This window comes from Rhinatrema bivittatum, chromosome 4 (assembly GCF_901001135.1).
Source record: "Rhinatrema bivittatum chromosome 4, aRhiBiv1.1, whole genome shotgun sequence".
Classification (NCBI taxonomy): domain Eukaryota; kingdom Metazoa; phylum Chordata; class Amphibia; order Gymnophiona; family Rhinatrematidae; genus Rhinatrema; species Rhinatrema bivittatum.
The window spans coordinates 20,645,667-20,671,235 of NC_042618.1; the positions used below are offsets into that span (position 1 = coordinate 20,645,667).

The 25,569-nt window shown below is 44.9% G+C and overlaps 1 protein-coding gene across 2 annotated transcripts in view; it reads right to left on the minus strand.

Moving 5' to 3' along the window:
* The window catches only part of TC2N (tandem C2 domains, nuclear), a 110,709-nt gene that overhangs the window by 33,934 nt on the left and 51,206 nt on the right, over window positions 1–25,569 (minus strand). For both annotated transcript variants that reach the window (XM_029597810.1, XM_029597809.1), the window contains 2 exons: window positions 7,326–7,414; window positions 1,965–2,040 (listed from right to left, as the gene is read on the minus strand). In XM_029597810.1, coding sequence (XP_029453670.1) covers window positions 1,965–2,040; window positions 7,326–7,414 — 165 coding nt within the window. The remainder of the gene's footprint in view (window positions 1–1,964; window positions 2,041–7,325; window positions 7,415–25,569) is intronic.

Genomic DNA, 25,569 nt, shown 5'->3' on the forward strand with positions numbered 1-25,569 from the left:
CGCTAAACTTCGGTATATAAAAGCTTACAAATAAATAAATAAATAAATAAATAAATAAATAAATGATGCTCTAAGGACCCTGGCTAAAATTTCCTGTAGCTCTGGATTTCCTTTATAGGTCCTCCAGCCAGATCTTCCTGTGGTGCTAGCAGATGACATCACATACTCCGTTTGCAATCAGTCAGCACCTCAGCAACAGGTCCTCCTGCATTGCACTGCGTGTTGTTTTTGTCTCCTCACCATGCATCACTGTCTCCTGCCTTGCCTAGTCTGTTAACCCTGCCTGTGTCCCAGTGTTGTCTTGACTGAGTTCTGTCTGTTCGACTTCTGGTTTTAACCCTGGCCTCAGGTTCTGACTACTCTTCCGGACTGCTGCTTGCCCTGAACCCAGCTTGGACCCAGATAGTGTTTGCTCGTTGCTTGCCCCCTCCTTGGCCTGAACCCAGATATTGTTTGCTTGCTGCCTGCCCCAAACTTGGCCTGAACTCGGATACCCTTGCTCCCTGCCAGCCCTGTCTACTGCCCGAGACCTGTTTTCCTCAAACCACTCCATACTGGATGTTTGTCTAAGCTTTACCGGCCTCTGGAAATTGCAGGGATCAGGGCTGCTATAAGATGAAGCTCCAGCTCCAGTTACAGTAGAGCGAGTCCACCTGCTGTCAGCGTGGGCCTGGTAGGTCCACCTACTAGGCTACGTCAACCATGCCACACAGCCCAAGGGCTCACATCTCTGACTGGATGATATTTTTGTTTGTGTGGAGGAATTACAGTGGACGAACTATCAGATTCTGACACTAGAACTGGCATAGACATTGCAGAATTTATTTCACACTGAATTCCCCTTTTTTGTTGTGACAGCATAGACAACTGTGTCTCTGTATCGAGTTACAGGTGCCAAGGATGCAGTGATATTTGTCATCAGTGACAGCAAGGTACTAGGGACGAAGAGAAATTCCACTTGCAACGTCATTCTCTGCACCAGCCTACAGTCTGTGCCCCAGGGATATGCCAGCATGATTTCTGCTTCTTTCCGTGCCGAAGATCACAACTTATTTTCTTGCTGAAGGGGGAATGGCACTTGAGCTGAGACTTCTCCAAGTCATGGCACCGAGCGTGAGATCATTGTGCCTTTTCTTGACTTGGGTGATGGTCCTTCAGCTGGTGACGGTTGCCTCTTTACTGCCAGAGTTGAGGCTTGAGGAGGCTGTAAAAAGTCTCTTAGCGTGTTCTTTCTAGATCTTCTGGCCCTGGAGGAAATGCAAATACAAACAGCACGGCTGGGTATGTCATGAGAAGGGCAGAGTCGTCATAAGCGCTAGCCATACTGGTCAGACGACTTGATCTTGTAGGAGCAATAGAGGCATCTTTTAAAACTCGATTTAGTGTTTGCCATCCTAAAATGGGCTGAAACTAAGTCAAACTCAATTTTTGAAAAAATATATTTAACAGAAAATAATTTCAGGGGTTTTTTTTGTTGGTTTGTTTTGAGACTCACAAAGATAAAAAAAAAAAAACTAAACCCAGGAAGAGAATAAAGGAAAAAACAAAAAACCCTGAAGGTAAAGTTTCCGACAGGTTGCTAGAGAGAGAGCAGAAAACACATTCTTTTGTGCTAGTGGAAGAAATAAAGATTGGGAAGACTTGCGCAGCAGCGTCTGAGCAGGAACACTCAGGAATTCTCAAAAAAACTTGAGCTGTTCCATTTTGGTGTTATCAGATGACATTCAATTGTGTGGCTGTCCTGGTTGTCCACGGAGAGTACCACCCACCAGCAGCATCTACCTCTCTCTCTCTCTCTCTCGCACACTCTCTTTCAGGCAATCCACATGCATCATGCTTTAAAGTTACTCACGTACTCCAAAACGGGCGCTCCACCTCTGCTCCGCCTTCGCACGGGATTGCTTTCAGCGGGGCCCCTGCCATTTTACAGAGTTTCTGCGCGCTGGGAAAGGGAAGTGGCTTACCCAAACTTCGGTTGCTGCCCTGCGAGTCCTTCCTCGAAGACGAACTGCTGGGAACGCTGGACGCCGAATCGTATCTCTGCAATTGAAAGGCCTCCTTCCTTAGCGTTACGCACGCGATGACAAGTTACACGGCGACAACCTCTTACCTCTCACTATCGCACTCAGGCGGGGGGTGGATAAGGGCATATTTTACGACACGGGAGTGAAGGGTGGATTCTTGCCTGTGGAAGCATGGGCTGCTTGGTTAAGAGATGGCACCGTTTATGCTGTTGGCTTTCACAGTGCCGGGATAAGAGGAGGGCATTCCTGGAGTGAGTTTAGGTCCGGGGGTGGGGCAGTTAAACAGCACATGCATATTTGATTTTCAAATGTACGTGCGCTATTGTGTGCCTCTGTTCGGCCACCCACACGAATAGGGGGTGCAAAAATATAAAATGAGGGAATCCCACTCACCCCTACCGAATAGTGGCGAACGAAGGCTCATGGTGGTCTGAAAAAATTTTGTTTTTTAAAAGGCCGGTTCTGAATGAGCAGGTCAAAAAAAAAAAAGCCCCATGAAACACTTCCCTCTCCTGCCTCCGAACTATCAGCATATAAAATCTCCTAAAACAAAATCCCTTCCCAAGTAAGTTTAATTGACAGCGGCAGCACAGGCTGGGGAGGTTTCCAAAACTATCAACTTTCCGGTATTTCCCTGTGGTCTCCATTGGTCTTATACCTACAGATGATTTTATGCCCTAAAAGATTTTGGACCTGCGTCGATAAAAATTATTTTCTACATGCACACAATGCACCTGACCTGGGTCACAGTAGACTGCTACTGCCATACAGGCTGAAGATGCACGATTTTAAGGTAGTGGGGAGGGAGGTGGAGGAGAGCCTGGGAGGGTAAATTTTGGTAGGACAGGTGAGCAGACGCCGGCCCTTTAAAATTGCCTAACTTTAGAGCTGCTCTCAGGTTGTCAAACTCTTCCCTGCCCTGAAATGCCCTCAACATGCCCCTTTCTTAAGGGGGGTAGTCATAACTCACCATTTAGTCGGATAATGTTTGAGTCATCCGGCTAAATGACTTTGAATATGGACACCATAACGATGGGAACGCCTATGTCCCTTTATTGCTGAGATTAGCACGGAACTGGGGTAGACATTAGCACTGAGCACGAGGCCAAGCCCGTGAGGTTAAAGATCGTCAGCCTGCTCCCTGCTTTGATCCAGGATGCAGAAAAGACTTCTGGGTGACATCATGAACACAGTTATACCTTCCAACAGAAGAACGATATTGAAGTCCATTTTTAGACGCTGAGCGGCTTGGCTAGTTGGCTAACCAGCAGAGTATATTCAGCGTACAGTTGTGCCACTGATTACACCCAGCCGTCTTAAACATAGCCGGATAAGTTTATCCAGATAAGTTTATCTGGCTATCTTTAGGACAAGTCTATGGCCAGACCAGAGTTAGCAGGAAAAAATATCCTGACTATTGGCGTTAGCCGGAGAACTTATCTGACTAATGCCACTCCTCCTAGTCGGATAATCAGTATCCGTTAGAATTTAGCCGGATACGTGGCTGAATATGCCAGTTTTGCCATTTAGATGGATAACTTTTTAAGTCATCATAGCAAAACAGATGCAGTTCAAAGTGTGTCCTTGTACTTCACCATTATATTTAATTCTTTAATGTGAACGGCAACTCCACTGTGTTAACAACAGTAAAACGTGAACGAGGAGTCCCCCGACATGGATCCCGTGTTTCGCCCGCAGGCTGCGTTGGGAGGGACAGAAGAACAAAACTTTACAATCTAAAATAAACAAAAACATTTATCAAAACCGAGGACAAAAATGGGGGATAAGTGTATACAAAAATCAAACGCAAACATACTTTATACGCTGTTACCGGAAGTATACAGGGAGAGTAAGCAGTGCAAACAAACACCGGTGTTTAGAGCCTCTGTCAAGGCGCAAAAACAGAGGAGCCAACCAGAAGCCAGCACCTCAGCGGAATGAACCAATAGAATCCCATATTGTACAGATATTGATCATATGGCAGAACAGAGGCAAAAACATTTTTAAGTAAAGAAACTCCATTCAATTTCATTATTCAGGCCCTGAGGGGATAAACTATTGTTCTTTATGAATGAGCATTTCTGAAATGTTCCCCCCTCTCGGCGGCGGAGGTACCACGTCAATCACAAAGAATCTAAGATCCTCCAGGGAATGAGATAGCGAATCCCAGTGTGGAACTAAAGGGGCAGTGTCCCGATGGTTACTGATACCAGATCTGTGTTCAATAATTTGAGTGTTCACTGGCCGTGTGGTTTTCCCTGACAGGGACACTGTATCACATAAACTACTCCCACCGTCTGACATGTACTAGAAACATTTAGATGATATTGTTTGTGACACAGGATGTTTAAAAGACACTAGAGAGAGAGACAGGGAACAGACTGAGCAACGTCCGCATGGACAGTGACCAACCGTTGTTGCTGAGGACGCAGATGAGAACTTAAGTTCCGAGTGAACCAAGGAATCCCTCAAATTCCTACTGCGATGAAATGTGAAGAGCATAGGGCAATCAAAAATCTTGTAAAAAGATAAGACATGCCAATGCCGACGTATAATCGAGATGAGATCACGAGCTCGGGTGGAGAAAGGTAAAATACAATTCACACACTCCTCTGATGACCAGGAGTGTGGTAAAAAGAGGAGATCACGGTTCACATACAGAGCACGTTCAAATGCTCTTTTGAGGACCCCTTGCGGGTACCCTCGTTCTTTAAATGGAAGAAACATCTGCTTAGCTTGGACTGTAAAATCCGATTTCGAAGAGCAGAGTTCCACAGGAATGTTACTCTTTAGATGACGTGTTTACTATTTGGACAGGCACTGATGTTCAGTTTTTCTTTTAATTGATTGGCTTAACACCTATAATAGGAATCTTCAGTTCAACTTTAGTATACATTCCACTCAAATCTCATTTTTGGATGTCATTATTTCATATGACCTAAGTGGTTTTTTGACTTCTGTCTTTCGAAAATTGACTGACCGGAACATCCTTCTAGCTTTTAACAGTCACCATCCTTATAAGTTAAAGAGTAACATTCCGGTGGGCCAGTTTCTACGGCTCTGCTCTTCGAAATCGGATTTTACAGTCCAAGCTGTTGTTAACACAGTGGAGTTGCCGTTCATATTAAAGAATTAAATATAATATTGAAGTACAAGGACACACTTTGAACTGCACCTTTTTTGCTGTGATGTGTTGATCTCTTGGTGCAGAGAATTACTCCGCTCACAGTGGTTAACTTTTTAAGTTATCCATCTAAATGGCTTTTGAATATCGATCTCTTAAGGCCCAGCAGCTTCAAGGACATTTAGCAAGGATCATAGAGATTTAATAGCCACCTAAAAGAAGATACTCCCTCCAGCATGTTAACAAGCTACATGACTAACTCTGAGGACAGTGAGAAATGGTCTCCCACATATGCCCCCTCCTGTTTCCTGAAGGCTGATAACCAGTTACTGAAAGAGCTCAGCCAGGCACTGACCAAAGATTTTCTACTGTTAACTGGAAAGATAAGAGGGAGCTGCAGCCTGGGACACTTCACAGCCTGTGAAACAAAGGACTATAATAATGTGTGAAAACAATACACAGTACAGCAGCATCAGAGAGTGCAGCAGCACCAACAGCAACCAGCTACTGACCGGATATCTACATCCTGCTTCCTTTGCTTCTGACCAAAGTGGAGAACAGATTGGCTTAAATGGGAGATAACTCCTATTTATTTAGGTAGCTGGGCATGGAAATATGTTTCTGTGTGGAGCTGAATTACCATCGATTCTAATTTTGTGCTTTTTATTAGGGTTGCCAACTGGCTCCAGATTTTCAGGACAGATTGATCCAGGCCTGGTTTTACCCCATTGCACGCAGGGATTTGTATTTCTGATTTCCCTATTGCAGTTTATTAGAAAAGCAAGGCTACAAAAATCCCTGCACGCAGTGGGGTAAAACCAAGACAGCATCATCCCATTCCTGAAAATCTGGAGCCAGTTGGCAACAACATTTTTTTTATATACCAGGGTTATAATAAATATTTTAGTATCACGGACTGTCTCTCCTGTGTCTAATCTCACACACGCTTCTTGCTAGTCACGATAGTGGCTGTAACAATATATGCAACTGCCGCCACCTGAATGAATTAAAAAGTAGGACAAAAAAAAAATCTGGTGTTTGTTTTTTTTGCCTTTTTCGCCTGAAAGCCCAAAGACTAAAGCAGTTGTGGCTAATATGATGTCGAGTTCTACCATCTGCATCGGCCCTAGAGGCATGTTGTGTTACGTTTTATTGGACAGCTCTGTGGTTACTCCTGAGCTATGGAGGCAGCGGAGGTCTCTTCTGCAGATGTGGCAAGCACAGCTCCATTCCAGTTGCCTCTTGACTCAAGGTCAGGGCTGAAACAAAAGCTTTACTCCTCTCCGCAGTGAGCTTGCTTTCAAACTTTGCCTTCAGAATTTTCAGTTTTCAAGTTTCAGTTCATCTCTGCATAAATTCCTGTCATTTTTGGCACTAGAAACCCGACTTGTTGCTCCACAAAGGGGGCGATGCAATATCGTGTGCGGCAGCTAGCGCAAGGCTTGACGCGCGTCCATAACCCTCCCCCCTCCCCCCCCCCCCCCCCGATGCAATTCAGGGATCAGCGTGTCCAAAATGTGTCCAAATCACCACATAGCTAATAGCACTTATTGCATGTAAATTCCATGTAGATGTGAGGCTATTAGCTAATCCCCGCGATGCAAAAATTTCCCATGCGGCCAACGTATCCATTGCAGTGTGGCAAATTTTACTGGCGTAAAAGGTATTCTACGCATAAGGGCGCATTTAAAAAAAAAAGAAATTCCTGCTTTCTGTGATTCCTCCTAATAGCATCATCGCGATACTAAATAGGAGGAACCACAGAAAGATTTAGGTTAAAAAAAAAAAAAAGTTTTAAAAACAAATTTCTGGATGCCCAATATACAAACATAAGATACACGGAGGTCCAGGCCGTGTATCTTGTGTGTGCATATGCCGGTAGTAGGAGAAAACGGATGCCCGTAGATTGAGCGTCCGTTTTCCCAACCCACACTGACAGCCACCTCTCCTGTGCACCCGATGCCAAGGAGGCGCTAGGGACGCACAATTTCCCCTAGCGCCTCCTGTTTTTAGCGCGACCCCTCATTTAAATATTGCATCGCTTGCCCAGAAGAGGTGGCTGGGCGCACGTTAGTGTTGAGCGCCCATTTTCCACGCACAAATGTTGCATCGGCCCCAAAGAGAGAGATATTTTTCAGGCACCCTACAGGATAGTGCGCAATTACTAATTAACTCACCTTCATGAGCTTCTGAGGACTTGTCAGATCAAACAGGGAACTGCTTAAGCCAGGGGAATGCATGGTGCTGCTACTCCTTAAATCACAGACTGTAAAAGGAAGAAACAGGCAGTCTGTTTTCAAGCTGCAAGCAGCACAAAAAATGCCTTTTATTAATACATATCGATCAGTGATACTTAATCCGTGTTGCTCGCTCGGGCACTTCAGTAGCAGGTACGTCATAGTCAAAGCCAAACATTTTCTTTTCAACCTTAACATGTAAATATTATGTACATTTTTTTTATTCTGTGGTCCAGGAATCCCATTAGGGGCCCTGAAGAGAGACACGTGACTCACAAGCCACAGGTGAATAAAGCAGAAGTTGCTTACCTGTAACAGGTGTTCTCACAGGATAGCAGGATGTTAATCCTCACATATGGGTGACATCATCAGGATGGAGCCCAATCACAGAACACTTTTGTCAAAGTTTCTAGAACTTTGACTGGCACCTACTGGGCATGCCCAGCATGGCACTAACCCTGCAGCCAGCAGGGGTCCCCCTTCAGTCTTGTGTAATAGCTAAAGAGTGTGCCAAAAATAAAATAAGAAAGCGTAAACGAACCCAACACCGTGGGGTGGCGGGTGGGTTTTGTGAGGACTAACATCCTGCTGTCCTGTGAAAACACCTGTTACAGGTAAGCAACACTTGCTTTCTCACAGGACAAGCAGGATGGTAGTCCTCACATATGGGTGAGTACTGAGCTGAGGATGACCGATGCATGCACTAAATGTACCCAAAGGCGTGCAACAGGCACAACAACTGGGGTGGAATTTGGTAGAGGGCATCCTGAACCTAACCGGGTTGGTGGAAGGGTGTTGGTACATTAAGTAGTAAATAGGTTGCGCAAGACAGATTGGCCGAAGATGGAATCTTGTCTTCCAGCTTTATCTAAACAATAATGGGCTGCAAAAGTATGGAGAGTACTCCAGGTAGCAGCCTTACAAATATCAGAAAGTGGCACCGATCGGAGGTGCGCTACTGATGTCGCCATGGCCCTAACAGAGTGTGCCTTATTTATTTATTTATTTATTTATTTATTTATTTATTTCTTTTGTATACCGACATTCGATCGAGATATCACATCGGTTTCCAGAAAACAGGTTGAATAGAGCCGGAACTGCCCTATTTTACATTGTAACAAGAGAACAGTTGATTAAACAATAAATATAAGGAACATTGTAACATATGAATAAAATTAAAATTAAATATTAGATGTGGGTATATAGAAATGGCATATAGTCTATATACAATATGTACAATATGACTTGGTTATGAGTAGGGTGGGGGACAGGGAAGAGGGAGGTTACGAGAAGGGTGGGGGACAGGGAAAAGGGAGGATAGAGAAGGGGGGAGGGGTTATGCGTTCATGCAGAGTAGAAGTTATGCGGTAAGGCTTTCAAGAGCGTTTATTATAGGATGTTGGGGTTCAGGAGGGAATGCTTTCAAGAACAGCCATGTTTTGAGCTGTTTTTTAAAGACTTGCGGTGAGGGTTCGTTTCTGAGCTGTGGGGGGAGGGAGTTCCAGAGGGTAGGGCCAGCTATTGTAATGGCTCGTTTGCGTGTTGTATTGAGGTGAGCATTTTTAAGAGTTGGGATGGAGAGGAGACCTGAGTTGGTGGATCTGAGATTTCTTTGTGTGAAATATGGTTGGATGTTGTTGTTTAGCCAGACCATTCTGTTGTTGTTTATTTTTTTGTGAAGAAGGGTGAGGGTTTTATACTGGATTCTTTGTGTGATGGGCAGCCAGTGGAGGTCTTTGAGAGTGGGTGTGATGTGGGAGGATTTTCTGTGATTGGTGATAATTCTGGCGGCGGCGTTTTGTAGAACTTGGAGGGGCTTGATGTGGATTTCAGGAAGTCCAAGGAGGAGGGAGTTGCAGTAGTCGAGTTTTGAGAAAATAATTGATTGTAGTACTGTTCGGAAATCATGCGGTTGGAGGAGAGGTTTGAGTTTTTTAAGTGTTTGAAGTTTGAAAAATCCATCTTTGATTATATTGGAGATGTGTCGTTTAAAGTTGAGTTGGCTGTCGATGGTTACTCCTAGGTTTTTTGTGGATGGTGTGAGTGAGGTTCTTGATAAGTTTGGCATCCCAGTGTTGTTTGCGCTTCCTGTGTTGTTTGAGGGGGTGCTCTCGAGGGGGGAAGCGGGACAGTCGTCCTGGATGTGAATGATTTCTGTTTTGGCTTGGTTGAGGCAGAGAGATAGTTGTGATAGCAGTTGAGATAAATTTGAACTGAGTTTGTTCCATCTTTCCATGGTGAGTTCAATGGATTTGGTGATGGGGAGGAGAATTTGAATGTCGTCTGCATAAACGAAGTAGGTGAGGTTGGCATCAGAGAGGTATTTACATAGTGGGAGGAGGTAGATGTTGAAGAGGGTCGAGGATAGTGAAGAACCTTGAGGGACGCCATGGGTGAGGGGCACTTGGGAGGATTCAGAAGAGTTTGTCTTGACAATGAAGGATCTGTTAGAGAGGTATGATTTGAACCAGTTGAGTGTAGTGTCTTGCAGACCGATCTCTTTAAGTCTGGTGAGGAGAGTTCTGTGGTTGATGGTGTCAAATGCGGCTGATATATCGAGGAGGATCAGTAGAAATGTCTTGCCACTGTCTCGGCCTCTGAGGATGGTGTCGGTGAGGGAGAGGAGGAGAGTTTCTGTGCTGTAGAGTTTTCTGAAGCCGTGCTGTGTTGGATGGAGAAGATTGTGGGCGTCGAGGTGGTCTGTGAGTTGATTGTTGACAGTTTTCTCGATGATTTTTGCTAGGAATGGGAGGTTGGAGACTGGTCTGTAGTTTGCAGGATCAGATTTGTCGAGTTGCGGTTTTTTTATGATTGGTTTGATGATGGCGTTTTTGAGTTTGTCTGGGAAGATTCCTTGTTCGAGGGATAGGTTGATGATTTGGGTTATAGGTTTGGCAATAATCTCTCTGATGAGTTTTAGGGTTTTGATGGGGATGGAGTCTACGGGGTGGGATGCTGGTTTGGTTTTTTTGATGAAGGGTTCAATTTCTGTAGATGCAACAGGAGTGAATTGGGTCCAAATGTGGATGGGAGGAGGGATATTTGTTGAGTCGTTGTGGGAATGGGGAATCTTGGCAATGATGTTGTCGACTTTGTCCTTGAAGAATTGAGCTAGTTTGTCACTGGAGATGTTGTTGGAGTTTGGCATTGTGTCATTCTGGATTGGGTTGGTGAGTTCTTTGACGTATGAGAAGAGGGTCCTCGGGTTGAATTGGTATTCATGAATTCTGGATGTGTAGAAATTGCGCTTTGCTGTGTTGAGGTCAGCTGTATATTTGTGTAGAAGTGTTCTATATTTGTCTTTCAGGTTTGGTGTAGGTGTTCGTCTCCATTGTTTTTCGGTTTGTCTGAGCGTTCGTTTGGATGTTTTCAGTTCGGGGGTGTACCAAGGAGCATTTTGTTTAGTAGATGATCTGATTTCCTTTTTTATTGTGGGGCATAATGTGTTGGCTATGTCAGCGTTGATGGAGATCCAGGAGTCTGTAGCTGAGTTGGCATCATGTAGGTTGATTGTTTTTAGTGCTTCCGGGAGTAGCTCTGCTAGGTCTTCACTGGAGCAAGGTTTGGTGTATTCAATGAAGCAGGAGTCTGTTTTTGCTGTGTTCGATTGATGTTGGAGCTTGGCTTGAATGAGGTAGTGGTCGGACCATGGAGTTGGAGTAGTAGTGGGTGATTCAGTTGCAGATATTTTATTGTTAATGAAAATTAAATCAAGGGTGTGCCCAGATTTCTGAGTGGGGGTGGTAATGATTTGGGAGAATCCGAGAGCTGTCATGGAAGATAGGAGGAGTTCGCAGGTGGGAGTTGTTGGTTGGGTGTCAATATGGAGATTGAAGTCTCCTAGTATGATGGCTGGTTCTTGTAGGTTGATGTGTGATGTGATGGCTTCGATTAGGGGGGAGAGGTTGTGTTGTAGGCAGCCGGGAGGAGCATAGAGGAGGAGTATTTGTAGATGTTTTGATTTAAATAGGTTAGTCTCGAAAGGAGGGGGTAGGTTTAGGGGGAAAGAGGAGAATTTAAGTTTTTTGTGGGCTAGGAATAGTAGTCCACCTCCCTTTCTTTTGCTCCTAGGTATGGAGAATATGTTGTATGTGTTTCTGGGCAGTTGATTGAGTAGGACTGTGTCAGTGTGTTTGAGCCATGATTCAGTTATGCAGAATATGTCTGGGTGGTAGTCTGAGAGCAGGTCATGAATGATTGGGATTTTTTTGGTGATAGACTGTGCATTGATGAGTAGTAGAGTGATGAGTGTGAGGGTATTAAAGTATATTTTAGGGTTAGTTTGGATTTTGGTGAGACGTCTAGTGGATGGAGTGAATTTGGGAGGGTGGTATTGATTGTAGTGGTGAGGAAGTTTGGGAATGCATTGTGTTAGATCCATAGCGTGTGTTTTTGTTGTGCGAGAGAGCCTGTTTGGTTGCTGCGTGACTGTATTATGTTGTGTGGAGAGTTTTGTTAGTATAGCGATGCATAGAAGATTTCAATAGATAGGGTGAAGGGTGGATGGAGGAGGGTGGGTCGGGAGTTTAGGGTGGTGGGGGGTTTCAGGGGAGGTCAAGGAGGATTGAGTCACTTAATGAGGTTGTAGTCACTTAATGAGGTTGTAGAACATAAAGGGAGTGCACAACGGGAGTGCACGAAGGAGCGCACAAAGGAGCAGGCTCCTTTGTCGTGCTCCTTCGGCGCGTGACGCTAGGCGCGCGGCGCTTGGGTGTCTCACAATTTAAATTTAATGTCTAATCAGGGCGGTCCCCTGATTGGCTGTGCGTGCTCAGCGTTCCCCTCGGAGGCGGAGGAAGGGCCGGAGGATGTCGTCGGCGTCTGCGGCTCAGGGAAGACGGCAGGGGCTGCCTCGTGGTCGGGGTCGGAGGCGGCCGTGGGTAGGTGAAATAAGTTGGGCCTTACCCCGGCGGGTCTCCGGCGCCGATCGCGCAGGCCCAGCACCGATTTTCCCCCTCTGCTCGGCAGGGCTGCGTCCGGATGAAGAGGGCTCGGTCGGCGGGAGTTTCAGATTTAAAGGCCAATCAGGGCGGTCCCCTGATTGGCTGTGCGTGCTCAGCGTTCCCCTCGGAGGCGGAGGAAGGGCCGGAGGATGTCGTCGGCGTCTGCGGCTCAGGGAAGACGGCAGGGGCTGCCTCGTGGTCGGGGTCGGAGGCGGCCGTGGGTAGGTGAAATAAGTTGGGCCTTGTAGTGGTATGCCTGCCTGTTGATAGCAAAAGGAAATACAGTCCGCTAACCAGGAGGAGAGAGTCTGCTTACCCACAGGTTGACCCAATTTGATGGAATCGAAGGAAACAAATAATTGAGTGGATTTTCTATGGGTGGCTATGCGGTGTAGATAGAATGCTAGAGCGCATTTACAGTCCAGGGTATGCAGAGTCTGGTCTCCTGGGTTAGAATGGGGCCTGGGAAAAAAAGGTAGGTAGTACAACAGATTGATTGATATGAAACTCCATTACTACCTTAGGCAAAAACTTAGGGTGAGTGCAGAGCACTACCCTATCGTGCAGAAGTTTAATGTAAGGCGTATAAGTAACTAATGCCTGCAATTCACTAACTCTGCAAGCGGAAGTGATGGCTAAGAGAAAAATGACTTTCCATGTGAGGTGGCAAAGATCACAGGAATGGAGAGGCTCAAACGGCGGTTTCATGAGCCATCCCAAAACCAGGTTAAGGTCCCAAGAAGGGGCCGGAGGACGTAGGGGAGGTTTTAGGTGGAGCAAGCCCTTCAGAAAGCGTGTTTCAAGGGGTTGTACTGAAATATGTATATTCCCAACACCTTTATGGAAGGCGGCCACCGCACTGACATGAACTCTGATAGAGGAAGTTTTCAGACCTGACTCTGACAGGTGCCAGAGATAATCCAAAAACTTTGCTGAGGAACAAGTGAAAGGGTCGATAGACAGGGAATTACACCATAGTTGGAATCTGTTCCACTTGTAATAAGATTTTCTCGTGGAAGGCTTTCATGAAGCTTCCAAGACATGGGAGACCTGCTCTGAAAAGTTAACAGGTTGAAGGATTAACCTTTCAACATCCAGGCAGTCAGGGACAGAGCCTGGAAGTTGGGGTGACATAGGCGCCCGTCTTTCTGGGTGATCAGAAGCGGGTCCTTCACCAGAGGAATGTGCCTGCGAATTGATAGGTCCTGTAGTTTGGGAACCACATCTGGCGTGGCCAGTGAGGGGCTATCAGGATCATCAATCCCCTGTCCTTTTGCAACTTCACGAGAATCTTGGAAATGAAATAAAAGAGACCACTGGTCCATGAGAGGGAGTATGCGTCTCTTGGTTTTGAGTGTTGCTGCGAGTGAGTGAGCAGAAATTCTCTACTTTGCGATTGTGGAATGACGTAAAGAGGTCTATTCGAGGGTAACCCCAACGGTGAAAAATTGAGTCTGCTACTGTGGGGTTGAGGGACCACTCGTGCGGTAGAAAAGTGTGACAACTTGTCTGCCAACACATTGTCCACTCCCGGCAAGTAGGTGGCCCTGAAGTACATTGAGTGGGAAAGGGCCTCCGCCCATATCTGCACAGCTTCCTGACACAGGAGGTAGGAGCACGTTCCCCATTGCTTGTTGATGTACCACATGGCCACCTGGTTGTCGGTTTGCATCAGGATAAGATCCTGAAAACCTCTGAGAGCATATCTGATTGCTCGGAGTTCTAGGAAATTGATTTGGTGTTTGGCTTATTGTGGAGACCAGAACCCTTGAGTTTGCAGATTTGCAACATGAGCTCCCCAGCCGATGTTGGAGGCATCTGTTGTTAAAGTTATTTGAGGATCTGGAGCCTGAAAGGGAAGGCCTTGGAGGAGCTTGGATTGAATTTTCCACCAAGTCAGCGACAAGCGGAGCTGATTGGTGACATGGACAACAGTGGACATTGGCTGAGAAGACTGAGTCCATTGTGATTTTAGTGTCCACTGCATGACTCTCATGGTGAGATGGGCCATTGGAGTTACATGAACCAAAGACGCCATGTGTCCCAGCAAAATTAGGAAGTAACGAGCGGTTGACTGTTGTCGAGAGAGGAGTTGATGGGCGAAAGAACTGAGAGTGAGAGCTCTCTCCACAGGAAGAAAAGCTTTTGCTGTGAAGGTGTTCAAGTCTGCCCCTATGAACGATAGGGTTTGAGATGGAATCAAGGTGGACTTTAGATAGTTGATTAGAAACCTTAGGTTGATCAGGGTATGCAAGGTGAGACAGAGATGTCTGAGCAGCCTGCTGAGTTGGAGCCCTGATCAACCAATCGTCGAGATAGGGGTAGACGTGAACACCTTGAGTCCTGAGATATGCTGCTACTACTACGAGACACTTGGTGAAGACTTGTGGCGCAGAAGCTAGACCAAATGGGAGTACTCGATATTGATAGTGCTTCGGGCCTACTAGGAATCGCAGGAATTTGCGATGAGATGGAGTTATTGCTATGTGTGTGTAAGCATCCTGAAGGTCTAGAGAGCAGAGCCAGTCTTCCCTTTGTAGAAGGGGAAGTAGGGAATCCAAGGTCACCATCTTGAACTTTTCTCTTTGTAGGTACTTGTTTAATGCGTGAAGGTCCAGGATTGGGCGAATGCCACCTGACTTTTCTGGGATTAGAAAGTACTGGGAATAGAAACCTAGGCTCTGTTGGGAGTAGGGTACTGGTTCTATTGCTCTGGACTGGAGGAGGAGAGAGACTTCCTGATCCAAGAGCGTTGAGTGGTCGGATGTTTCCCACATCAACTGAGGTGGGGAGTCCAGCAGAAGGGAGAGAAAGTTGAGGTGATAACCTTGAGTAACTATGGCAAGTACCCACTGGTCTGAGGTGATTGTCTGCCATATGTTGGAAAAATGGCACAATCGACCTCCCACTGGTATGTGCGATAGTGGAGGCTGGTTTCTGCTCTCTAGGTAAGAGTCAAAAGCCAGATGCTGGACCTGGTTGAGTGGCTGCTTGTGATTTTTGGGGACGAGGTTGCCTTTACTGGCCTTTTTGTTAAGGCTTAGTTGAGTAGCCTCTGGATGGTGGAGGATATGATTTCCTTTGGCGGTAGAAAGGCCTTTTGGAATTTCTTCTGAATGGCCATTTGATGGGAAATTCAGAAGGTAACAGGGAGAGTTGGTGAAGAGTCTCATGGTGGTCTTTGAGCTGTGCCACTGCTTCCTGTATCTTTTCTCCGAAAAGATTGTCCCCCGTGCAAGGCAAGTCTGAGAGTCTGTCTTGTACTTCAGGTCTGAGGTCCGAAGACTTCAGCCAGGCCTATCTGCGTGCAGTAATACCTGCTGCTGAGACTCTGGAAGCGGTGTCAAACATCATACGCTGATCTTACTTCATGCTTGCCCACTTCCAATCCTTTTTGAGCCAGGGCATATAATTTTTCCTAGAACTGCAAAGGCAAGGACTCAGCGAAGTCTTGTATTTGTTTGAAGAGGACCCTATTGTACTGGGTCATGTAGAGTTGATAGGAGGGAATGCGGGAGATAAGCATTGAGCCTTGGAAGTCACGTCGACCTATTGTATCCAGGAACTTTTGCTTTTTTCCTGGAGTAACTGAGGAATGTGGTTTGGAACATCTGGCCTTCTTTTGGGCTGACTCAACGACCACTGAGTGATGGTCTAATTGAGTTTTCTGAAACCCTGCCGTTGACTGAACCAGGTACGTGGCATCTGCTTTTCGGTTGACAGGTGTCACTGAACCAGGGTGTTCCCAATTCCTCTTGAGAAGATCCAAGAGGACATCATGGATAGGGATAGATGTGATATCCTTAGGAGCATCAATAAATTGTAGAAGCTCCATCATCTGGTATCTGGAATCCTGTTCTGTTTGAAGATGGAAAGGGACCATCTCAGACATTTCTTTCACAAAGTTAATAAAGGACAAGTCCTCTGGAGGGGAACGCTTTCTTCCTTCAGGAGGAGAGGGTGGAGATGGTAGGTCCTTGGAATCCTGGGACGAATCATCGATCCATGGATCATAGGGTTCATCTCCAGCTCCCCTAGGATCTTCAGAGGGGAGGAATGAAGATATCCCAGAAGGTCCTGCTTTAGGCACCGAAGGCATCAAGGGGGGTCACTGGTGGTATCGATGGCGACACAGAGGGCATCGATGGCCGGATCAGAGGCACCGATGGACACACTGATGGAATCTGTGACATCGATGGCTGATACGGCGGCAGGACTCCCGATGGAAGAAGGAATAACGGTGTTTCCCCTTCCTCTGTCGATGACAAGGGTATCGGGGAGGAGGGAACCCGGCCACGGTTTTCTCGGATCCATCGGTGGAAGAGCGGCAACGAGTGCTTCCATTCATGCCAGTAGCGGAGTCAAAGCTACTGGGACGGGATCGATGGCCGGTGCAGGATCAGCCTTGCATCGCTCTGTCGATGGCCTCTTGGATCAGCCGATCCAATTCCTCATGGGAAACCGGAGTGTGGAGCCCTGGTCCTGGAGTAGGAGGCAGAGGCGTAAGCGGAAGGACCACCATTGGAGGTGAAATCGCAGCTCCCTGCACCTGTCTAGGTGGGGACTGCCTCGGTGACCCAGACACAGAAAGGGATGAGGCCCTTTCTGGGTGGGCTTTCTTCGTCGGTTGCTCAATCGATGTCGACGTCGAGGATTTCCTGCGTTGATGGCTTCAGCCTTATGGTGTCGATGTTGGTGTTTTTCTTGATGATTTCCTCAGTCTGTGTCTAAAGGGACAACGGAGGAGGTCCACAGCCATGGAATCGTCGATGCTGGTCGGACAGTGGCCACTGCTCGATACTGGCGTGACGTAGACGGCGTCAGTTCGGAGGACATCGAGGCAATCAACCGAGTCGGGGTTTGCGAGCGAAAAAGAAGTTCCATCTTCTCCATTCTAGTCTTATGACCCTTTGGTGTCATTTGGGCACATGAGGTGCAAGATAGGACATTATGCTCGCGCCCTAAGCACATGACACAGACCGTGTGAGGGTCTGTAAAAGACATAGTGCGAGTACAGTCAGGGCACCGACGGAAACCCGACGCCATGGCCTCGACAAAAATTTAGCCGTGGTGAAGTTGATGGCCGGTAGGCAGCGAGGGTAAAACTCGATGGAAAGCGACCGGAGCTTGATAAAAAACTTACCAGACAACCACGGACGTGATATATCGATAGGGGGATCCCTGTGGTTATTAATTTGAGAAATATTTTTGAAGAAGGTCATGAGGAAAATTCCTGACAGGAATCTATTGAGAGCTCCTTAACCCGCGTGGCTACTGCTGTGCAGAAAAAAGAAGACTGAAGGGGGACCCCTGCTGGATGCAGGGTTAATGCTATGCTGGGCATGCCCAGTTGGTGCCAGTCAAAGTTCTAGAAACTTTGACAAAAGTGTTCCGTGATTGGGCTCCATCCTGATGATGTCACCCATATGTGAGGACTACCATCCTGCTTGTCCTGTGAGAAAAGATTTATTTGACCTATACCTGTCATCTAAACAAAGGGAGACCCTTTGCTTTTCAGGGATGTTAGTCTGACAATTATTTCTGATCATGTAATTACTTTGGCCTCTACTCAGCAAAGCTCCTAAGCCTAATAGACTTAGTTTTTGGGTACTTGCCAGGTTCTTATGGCCTGGATTGGCCACTGTTGGAAACAGGATGCTGGGCTTGATGGACCCTTGGTCTGACCAGGTATGGCATGTACTTATGTTCTTATATAAATTATCAAATGTCCTATACATAGAAATGACGGCAGAAAAGGACCAAATGGTCCATCTAGTCTGACCAGCAAGCTTATGTAGCATCAGCTGTGCCATACAGGTCTCCCCTATAATGGAAGCATGAGGGAGTGGCATCTGCCATGGCATACAAGTTACCCCCATTCTTAGTTTCCCAAACTGTTAAAGTCAGGGTCCTAATCCGATTCCCCATTATGTCTCATCTCTTGCCCTTGAAGCAGAGAGCAATGTTGGCGTTACATCACAAGTTTAAGGCTAATTAGTTAAAGGTAGTAAGAAGTTAGCCCCATGCTTATTTGTTTTCCCAGACCGTAAAATTCAATATCCTTGTTGGTTGCTGTCCGAAACGAATTCCCCTTTTCCCCCTGCTGTTAAAGCAGAGAGCAATAATGAGTTGCATCAACAGTATGAAGACTTATTGGTTAAGGGTAGTAATTGCCACACCAGCAAATTACCCCCATGAGCTCTTTTCCTCATTTCCAACCTCTAGCCTTTAGGGATCCACAGTGTTTATCCCATGCCCCTTTGAAATCTTTCACTGGTTTTGTCTTCACCACCTCCTCTGGAAGAGCATTCCAGGCATCCACCACCCTCTCCGTGAAGAAATATTTTCTGACGTTGGTTCTAGGTCGTTCTCCCTGGAGTTTCATATCGTGACCCCTAGTTCTATTGATTTCTTTCCAAAGAGGTTTGTCGAATGTGCATCATGTAGAATAGTGAATTGCATATATCATGCACATGTATCTGTAGCACTATGAAACACTATGATCACTGAGCTTACCAGAGAATCATCCAGCACGGATGACATCATTCCTGGGAGGATGGAACTAACTTGGTTTATTCTACTGATAACAAGAGGCTCCTGGCCTACAGTAAGAGCACGCATACATACACATGCTAAAATATATATCGATTGGCTATTAAAGGTAATGGGTGTGGATTATGCAGATGTCTGGTATAGCAAACCCAGGACCCTTATAAGCTGAGCACACTCGTTAGAACACTGAGCAGATTCTGACCAGATTCTGAATTGTACACCTTTGCTTTGTGTTACCTTCTCTGTATCACCTTCTGCTCCATAGAGGAACGTCCGCCTTCCTCTATTATTAATAAATCTCTTTCTTATAACTGTTTGAAGCAGGTATTCATTACGTTATCAGATAGAGGTGAAGCCCCCTTTTTAACAATCATTAAAACCTTTCAGGTAAATGAAGGTCTGTATTATATCTCCTCTGCACCTCCTCTCCTCCAGGGTATACATATTTAGTTCCTTTAACCTCTCCTCATAAGTCATTTGATGGAGACCTCCCACCATTTTTATTGCCCTTCTCTGGACTGCCCCCATCCTGCTTTTGTCCCTTTTGACATATGGTCTCCAGAACTGAACCCAATACTCAAGGTGAGGCCTCACCAAGGACCTGTACAAGGGGATTATCACCTCCTTTTTCTTACTGATTATTCCTCTCTCTATGCAGACCAGGATTCTTCTGGCTTTAGCTATTGTCATATTGCTTCGCCGACTTCAAGTCGCTAGACACTATCACCCCAAGGTCCCTTTCTTGCTCCGTGCACAACAGCCCTTCACCCCCATCACATACAGCTCTTTTGGATACCACACCCCAGATGCAGGACTCTGCACTTCTTGGCATTGAATCCCAGCTACCATATTTTCGAACACTGTTCAAGCTTCCTTAAATCACGTCTCATTCTCTCTACTCCTTCCGGCGTATCCATCCACAAAAACAAACTTTACCTTCTATCCCTTCCACAATGTCACTCACAAAGATACTGAACAGGACCGGTCCCAACACCGATACCTGTGGTGCTCCACTTAACACCACTCTTTTCAGAGTAGGTTCCATTTATCTTCACACACTGTCTTCTATCCGTCAACCAGTTTGTAATCCATGTCATCAGCTTGGCGCTCACTCCCAAGCTTCTTATTTTATTCACAAGCCTCCTGTGCGGGACCATATCAAAAGTTTTGCTGAAATCCAAGTAGATCACATCGAGCGCTCTTCCTCGATCCAATTCTTTAGTCACCCAATCAAAAAAATCAATCAGATTTGTCTGACAGGTGAATCTATGCTGCCTTGGGTCCAGCAATCTTCCTGACTGTAGATAGTTCACTATACTTTCCTTCAGCAGAGTCTCCATTATTTTTCCCACACCAAGGTGAGGCTAACCGGACTGTAGTTTCCAGCCTCCTCTCTGCTCCCACTCTTATGAAGCGGGACTACTACTGCTCTTCTCCAAGCACTCGGCACCACTCCTGTTTCCAGGGATCTATTGAACAGGTCGTGCAGCGGACCCACCAGCACATCTCTGAACTCCCTCAGTATCTAGGGATGAACCTCATCAGGCCCCATGGCTTTGTCCACTTCAGTTTCCTAGCTCTTCCCATATGTTCTCTTCTGTAAACGGTGTTTCATCTAGTCCACTCTCCTCCAATATCTTGTTAACTAGCGATGGTCCTTCTGCCATTTCTTCATCTCTCTCCAAACATTGATCCTTTTCACCTTTCAATTTCACTATACCACTTTGGACCTTTCTCTGATATACCTGTTACCTCTCTTCATCTCTTTGGCAATCCTTTCTTCCGCCTGACTTTTAGCTTTCTTGATTTCTTTGTCTCCCTCAGTTTCACCAGATATTTTTCCCTGTGTTCCTCTTTTTGGACTCCTTTATATTTCTTGAACACTGTTCTTTTTGCTTTTATTTTATCAGCCACCTTCTTTGAGAACCAGATAGGTTTCTTATTTCTCTTACATTTGTTTACTTTTCTAACACATAGATTTGTTGCCTTTGTAATTGCTCTTTTTAGTTTGGCCCACTGTTGTTCCACCTCTCTCATTTTCTCCCAGTCTTCTAGTTTTCCCTCAAGGTACGTCCCCATTTCAACAAAATCCGTATTTTTGAAATTCAAAACTCAGGTCTTCGTTTGACTTCTCCTTATCCTATCTGCGATATCATATTCAGTCTGTAACAATTTATTTTTCATGCTGCACCCTTTTATTTTTGGCTGGCTGGAGGTCCATTCAGCTGTTTGCATGGAGATTTAGTCCCGAGCATGACTTCTGCATGCCTTTGAACTTCCCTGTGCACGGCCCTCGATTTGTGAAAGTGATGCCTCATCGGATCCTGGATTGTCTGACACATGTGCTTACATGTGGCCGACAATACTTTTCTTTATCCAACGTTGAGCACCTAGCTGATATTCCCTTACCATGTACTCCACACCCCTCTGCCCCATCCACAGGGAAAATTGTGTGTCAAGGTCCTGCATCAGACTGTGTTGGCCTATGGCTTTTCCCTGCTTATCTGCTTCGCTTTGTTACGTCTGCACACAGCTCCTTTCCTTCTTTGTCTTCTGTTCCGGGCCCGGGTAAATGGTTTAGAAGTGATAAGACAGTGTTGTCAGCCAGAATATAAGGGGGATGGGAAGGGAAGTGCTGTGTTAAAATCTTTCCCAATAAAAACACTGGAATGCCCAAATGTGACGTAAGATTGTTCTGGAAGGAGGTATGTGTTTTTAGCTGTTAATTTGTTACCGTGAGTAAACTTTGTGGTGATTATTATTAACGGTACTACTCTGCAATGTCATTTTAATATACAAGGCAGATCTGGAGACAGTTTTTAACCTGGAAGTTTGTTGAATTACATTGTGGAAGGAATCGTTAGAGATGTTTTTATCAAGACATTTTTCCTGTTAATTTTTTATTAGAATATCCCTTATGATTATGTCTAGCCTGATTGAAGTGATATTAGGAAAGCGTAGACATGAATCTAATGAGCTTAGATAGTAGATCTCATTGAAGAATTCGAACTCCGTATATTATGCCTTAGTGAGACCTGGGTACCTAATTTACCACACACCTCGTCTCATGGGACGAGGAGGAGGAATTGCAATTATCTTCAGACACATCTAGCAAGCTTCAAACTAATAAGCAAATTTGACTATCTAGTAATTAAATTTCAAGGCGACAAATCACCTAGATTCCTTCCTTATATTATCTGAATTCATATGCAACATTACTACCACCTCCCACAACCCATTGGTGCTAGTAGATTTCAATTACCATGCCGCAGCCTCTCTAAATGGCTATGATTCAATCTTCCAGCACAACATGTATGACCTTGGTCTCACCCAACTTATCAAGGTTCCCATTCACAAATATGGACACTCTCTTGACCTAATTTTTCATTCTTCAAAGTTTAACCTAGATCCCAGCACAATATCAATGGTCCTCATCGCTTGGTCAGATGATAAACTGATCCAGGCCAACATATCAATTCTTAGTTAAACTCCTCTTACCTGCATGCCTCCTTCCAGAAAGTTATCCACAGTTACCAGTGAAAACTTAAGTGAGCTCCTCCACATGCCAGCTACTATTAACACTTCAGACTCAAACTACTATTTCAGCAATGAAATGAGGTATTTTCAGCCATCAAGACCATATTTCAGACCTAAGCCCACCAAAACCTTCAGAATTTCTCCTTGGTTTCATGACTGTCTTAGTCTTCCCAAACAACAATCTTAGCAACTTGAACGGGCTTGGCGTACATATAAAACATATAAAATCCAGCTCTGTGAAGAACACTCCAAAAATTACAAAGCACCCATCTGACAAGCAAAACAAGACTACATCGACAAACAACTCGAATTAGCCATAAACTGAGTAAACTCTTTGAACTTGTGCAGAAACTCGCCAAACCTGAACTCCAATCATCTTCTACTACTAGAGGATCAAAAGATGACTTCGCCCTATTCTTTACAGAAAAAATCCAAAGCATTAGAGCTTCCTTAGATGCCCTTCCCTACCCACTTCACCAATCTCAGCCCTAGATCACTCCAACAAGAACGCTATCCCCTCCAAACCTCAGAAAAACAACTTCTACTACATGACATCACATCAGATATCTCACCCCTACAAGAGATGGAGAAGATCCTCCAAAGAATTAGTCAGCCCACAAGCGCACTAGATTTTATTTCACCCAGATTAATCATCAAACCAATTCTGAAGAAATCTGGGTCAGATCAAAAAATATTGGACAACTAACATCCAGACTCCAGCCTCTCCTTGTCCAAGGTAGTGGAAAAAGTAATCTAACTCCAACTCCTTGACTACCTCAAGGAATGCAACATCTTATACAGACACCAATTTGGCTTCAGGAAAGGCCAAGAAACTGGCCATCTCCAATATTACAAACAAAAAGGGAAATCACCAAAAATGCACTTTATATATAACTGTCTTGCGAATGAGTAAGCCTCAAAGCTGCATCAGCAAGCCTGAAGGCATGCCCTCAGTGTCTCGGGCCACCCAGACAACTCAATCATTTGTGGCGAAAAAGGTTTTCTTAAAATATTTCTTAAAATATTTAAATGCATTAAAACATCCAATTCTTCAATATAGGTGACCGTGGCTCTACAACGGCCGATGTTTCGCACCACTATGCTTCATCAGGAGTTGCAAAGGAAGATAGATGAGATGTCCTGTCTGACCGTGAAGGAAAACAGTATGCTATAAAGATTATAGTAAAGTGACTTTGCGGCTCCTGATGAAGCATGGTGGTACGAAACATCGGCCGTTGAAGAGCCATGGTCACCTATACTGAAGAATTGGATGTTTTAATGCATTTAAAAAATATTGTTAAAAAACCTTTTTCGCCACAAATGATTGAGTCATCCGGGCAGCCCGAGACACTGAGGGCACGCCGTCAGGCTTGCTGATGCGGCTCTGAGGCTTACTCATTCGCAAGACAGTTATATATAAAGTGCATTTTTGGTGATTTCCTTTTTTGTTTGCCATATTGAGATATTGGAAATTGTTTAGATTTGTTCATTTGTCATCTCCAATATTAACCACTTACATGCTGATCAAGGCAGTGACTCCCTATTCATCTTATTAGATCTCCCTGCCAACTTTGACATGGTTGAACACCAACTCCTGATTCTGCATTTAAGAGCTATTGGCATTGAAGTTATTGCCTTTAAATGGTTTGAATCTTTTTTTTTTTTTTTTTTTTTTTAAACAGAACACAGTCTGTCACTTGAGCCAACAAACTCTCCAAACCCAGAGCTCTCACGTGTGGTATGCCCAAAGACTGGGTCCTCTTCCCAATCCTTTTCATCATATATATCAGCCCAATCTGTGACCTCATTCAGGCATTCAACGTGAAGTGCCACCGTTTTACGGATAACATTCAACTCTGCATCAAAATAGGGTCAAACCAAACTTCCTCCATTGCAAATCTCAATAATTGTCTTGTGGCAGTAGTTCAATGGCTTAACGACCAGAAACTGAAATGAAACCCCTCCAAATCTGAACTTCTCTGGATTAGCTGCCAAAGTCATCTCTTATGTTCACACCCCCCCCCCCCATTACATCCCAAGGAATCAGTACAAAGCCTAGAGGTTCAACTCAATCAAAACCTCAGCATGGAAGCACACACCAAAGTGGTAAGAACTTCATTCATGCATCTGCACCAGATCTACTGACTGTGCAACTACCTTGATAAACACAATCTGGTCACAGTTATTACACACTAATCACCAGCAGAACACAGACTATTGCAATTCTTTATTCAATGGCATCTCACAATACAGTATGAAAAGCCTCCAGCTCTTACAGAGTACAGCTGTGAGAATTCTGGTGGGAGCCAAAGCAGCAGACCACATAAAACCTTTACTGGATCAACTAGATTGGCTCACAGATGAAAGTAAGATAAAGTTCAAAACACTGCTTCATCTTCAAATACATGATCAAACAGGCCCCAGAATACTTCTCACAACTAGTTTTCTCTTATGACACCACTAGAGAACTCTGATCATCTCAATTGACCCTGCCTCTACAAGACTATCCTGCACCACAGGCTTTGGGCCTTCAGCTGTTATGCATCAAGAATCTGGAACATGGAACTGATAACCCTATGTCTTAAGTCCAGCTACCTCATCTTCAGGAAAAAAAGCTAAAGCATGGCTTTTTAGCCAGGCCTTCCTGATAGATAGGAAACTTCTGTCCACCAACCTAACTTAAATAAGGTTTACTAGTTACCACCACTGGAGTTTTATTACTAGGCCAGCTGTGAAGATGCCAACTATGAATCTGACACTACCAGGTGAATTTTGAAAGGAGTTATGTATGTAAATGTACCATATTATTGTGGCAATTTTCAAAGGACATTTACCCACGTTAAGTATACTTTTGAAAATCAGGCCCTAAATGTATAACTAACTCAAGTGATATTGTCTGTTAATTTAATCTTGTAATCTGCTTCGAGGCTATTCATGCTAAAAAGGGGAATATCAAATATCAACAAATAAAATAATAAAAAACAGATTTAAAGCTAGAACTAGATCGTGTTAATTGACTCCTGTTTGTCTTTTTAATGTGTCTTATCAGACAGCACTATTTATTTATTTGCTAATCTGTAAAAATATACAAATCTTAATGGTTTACAATACAATACAAAATGATTTAACTATAGAGAATAATCAACCATGGA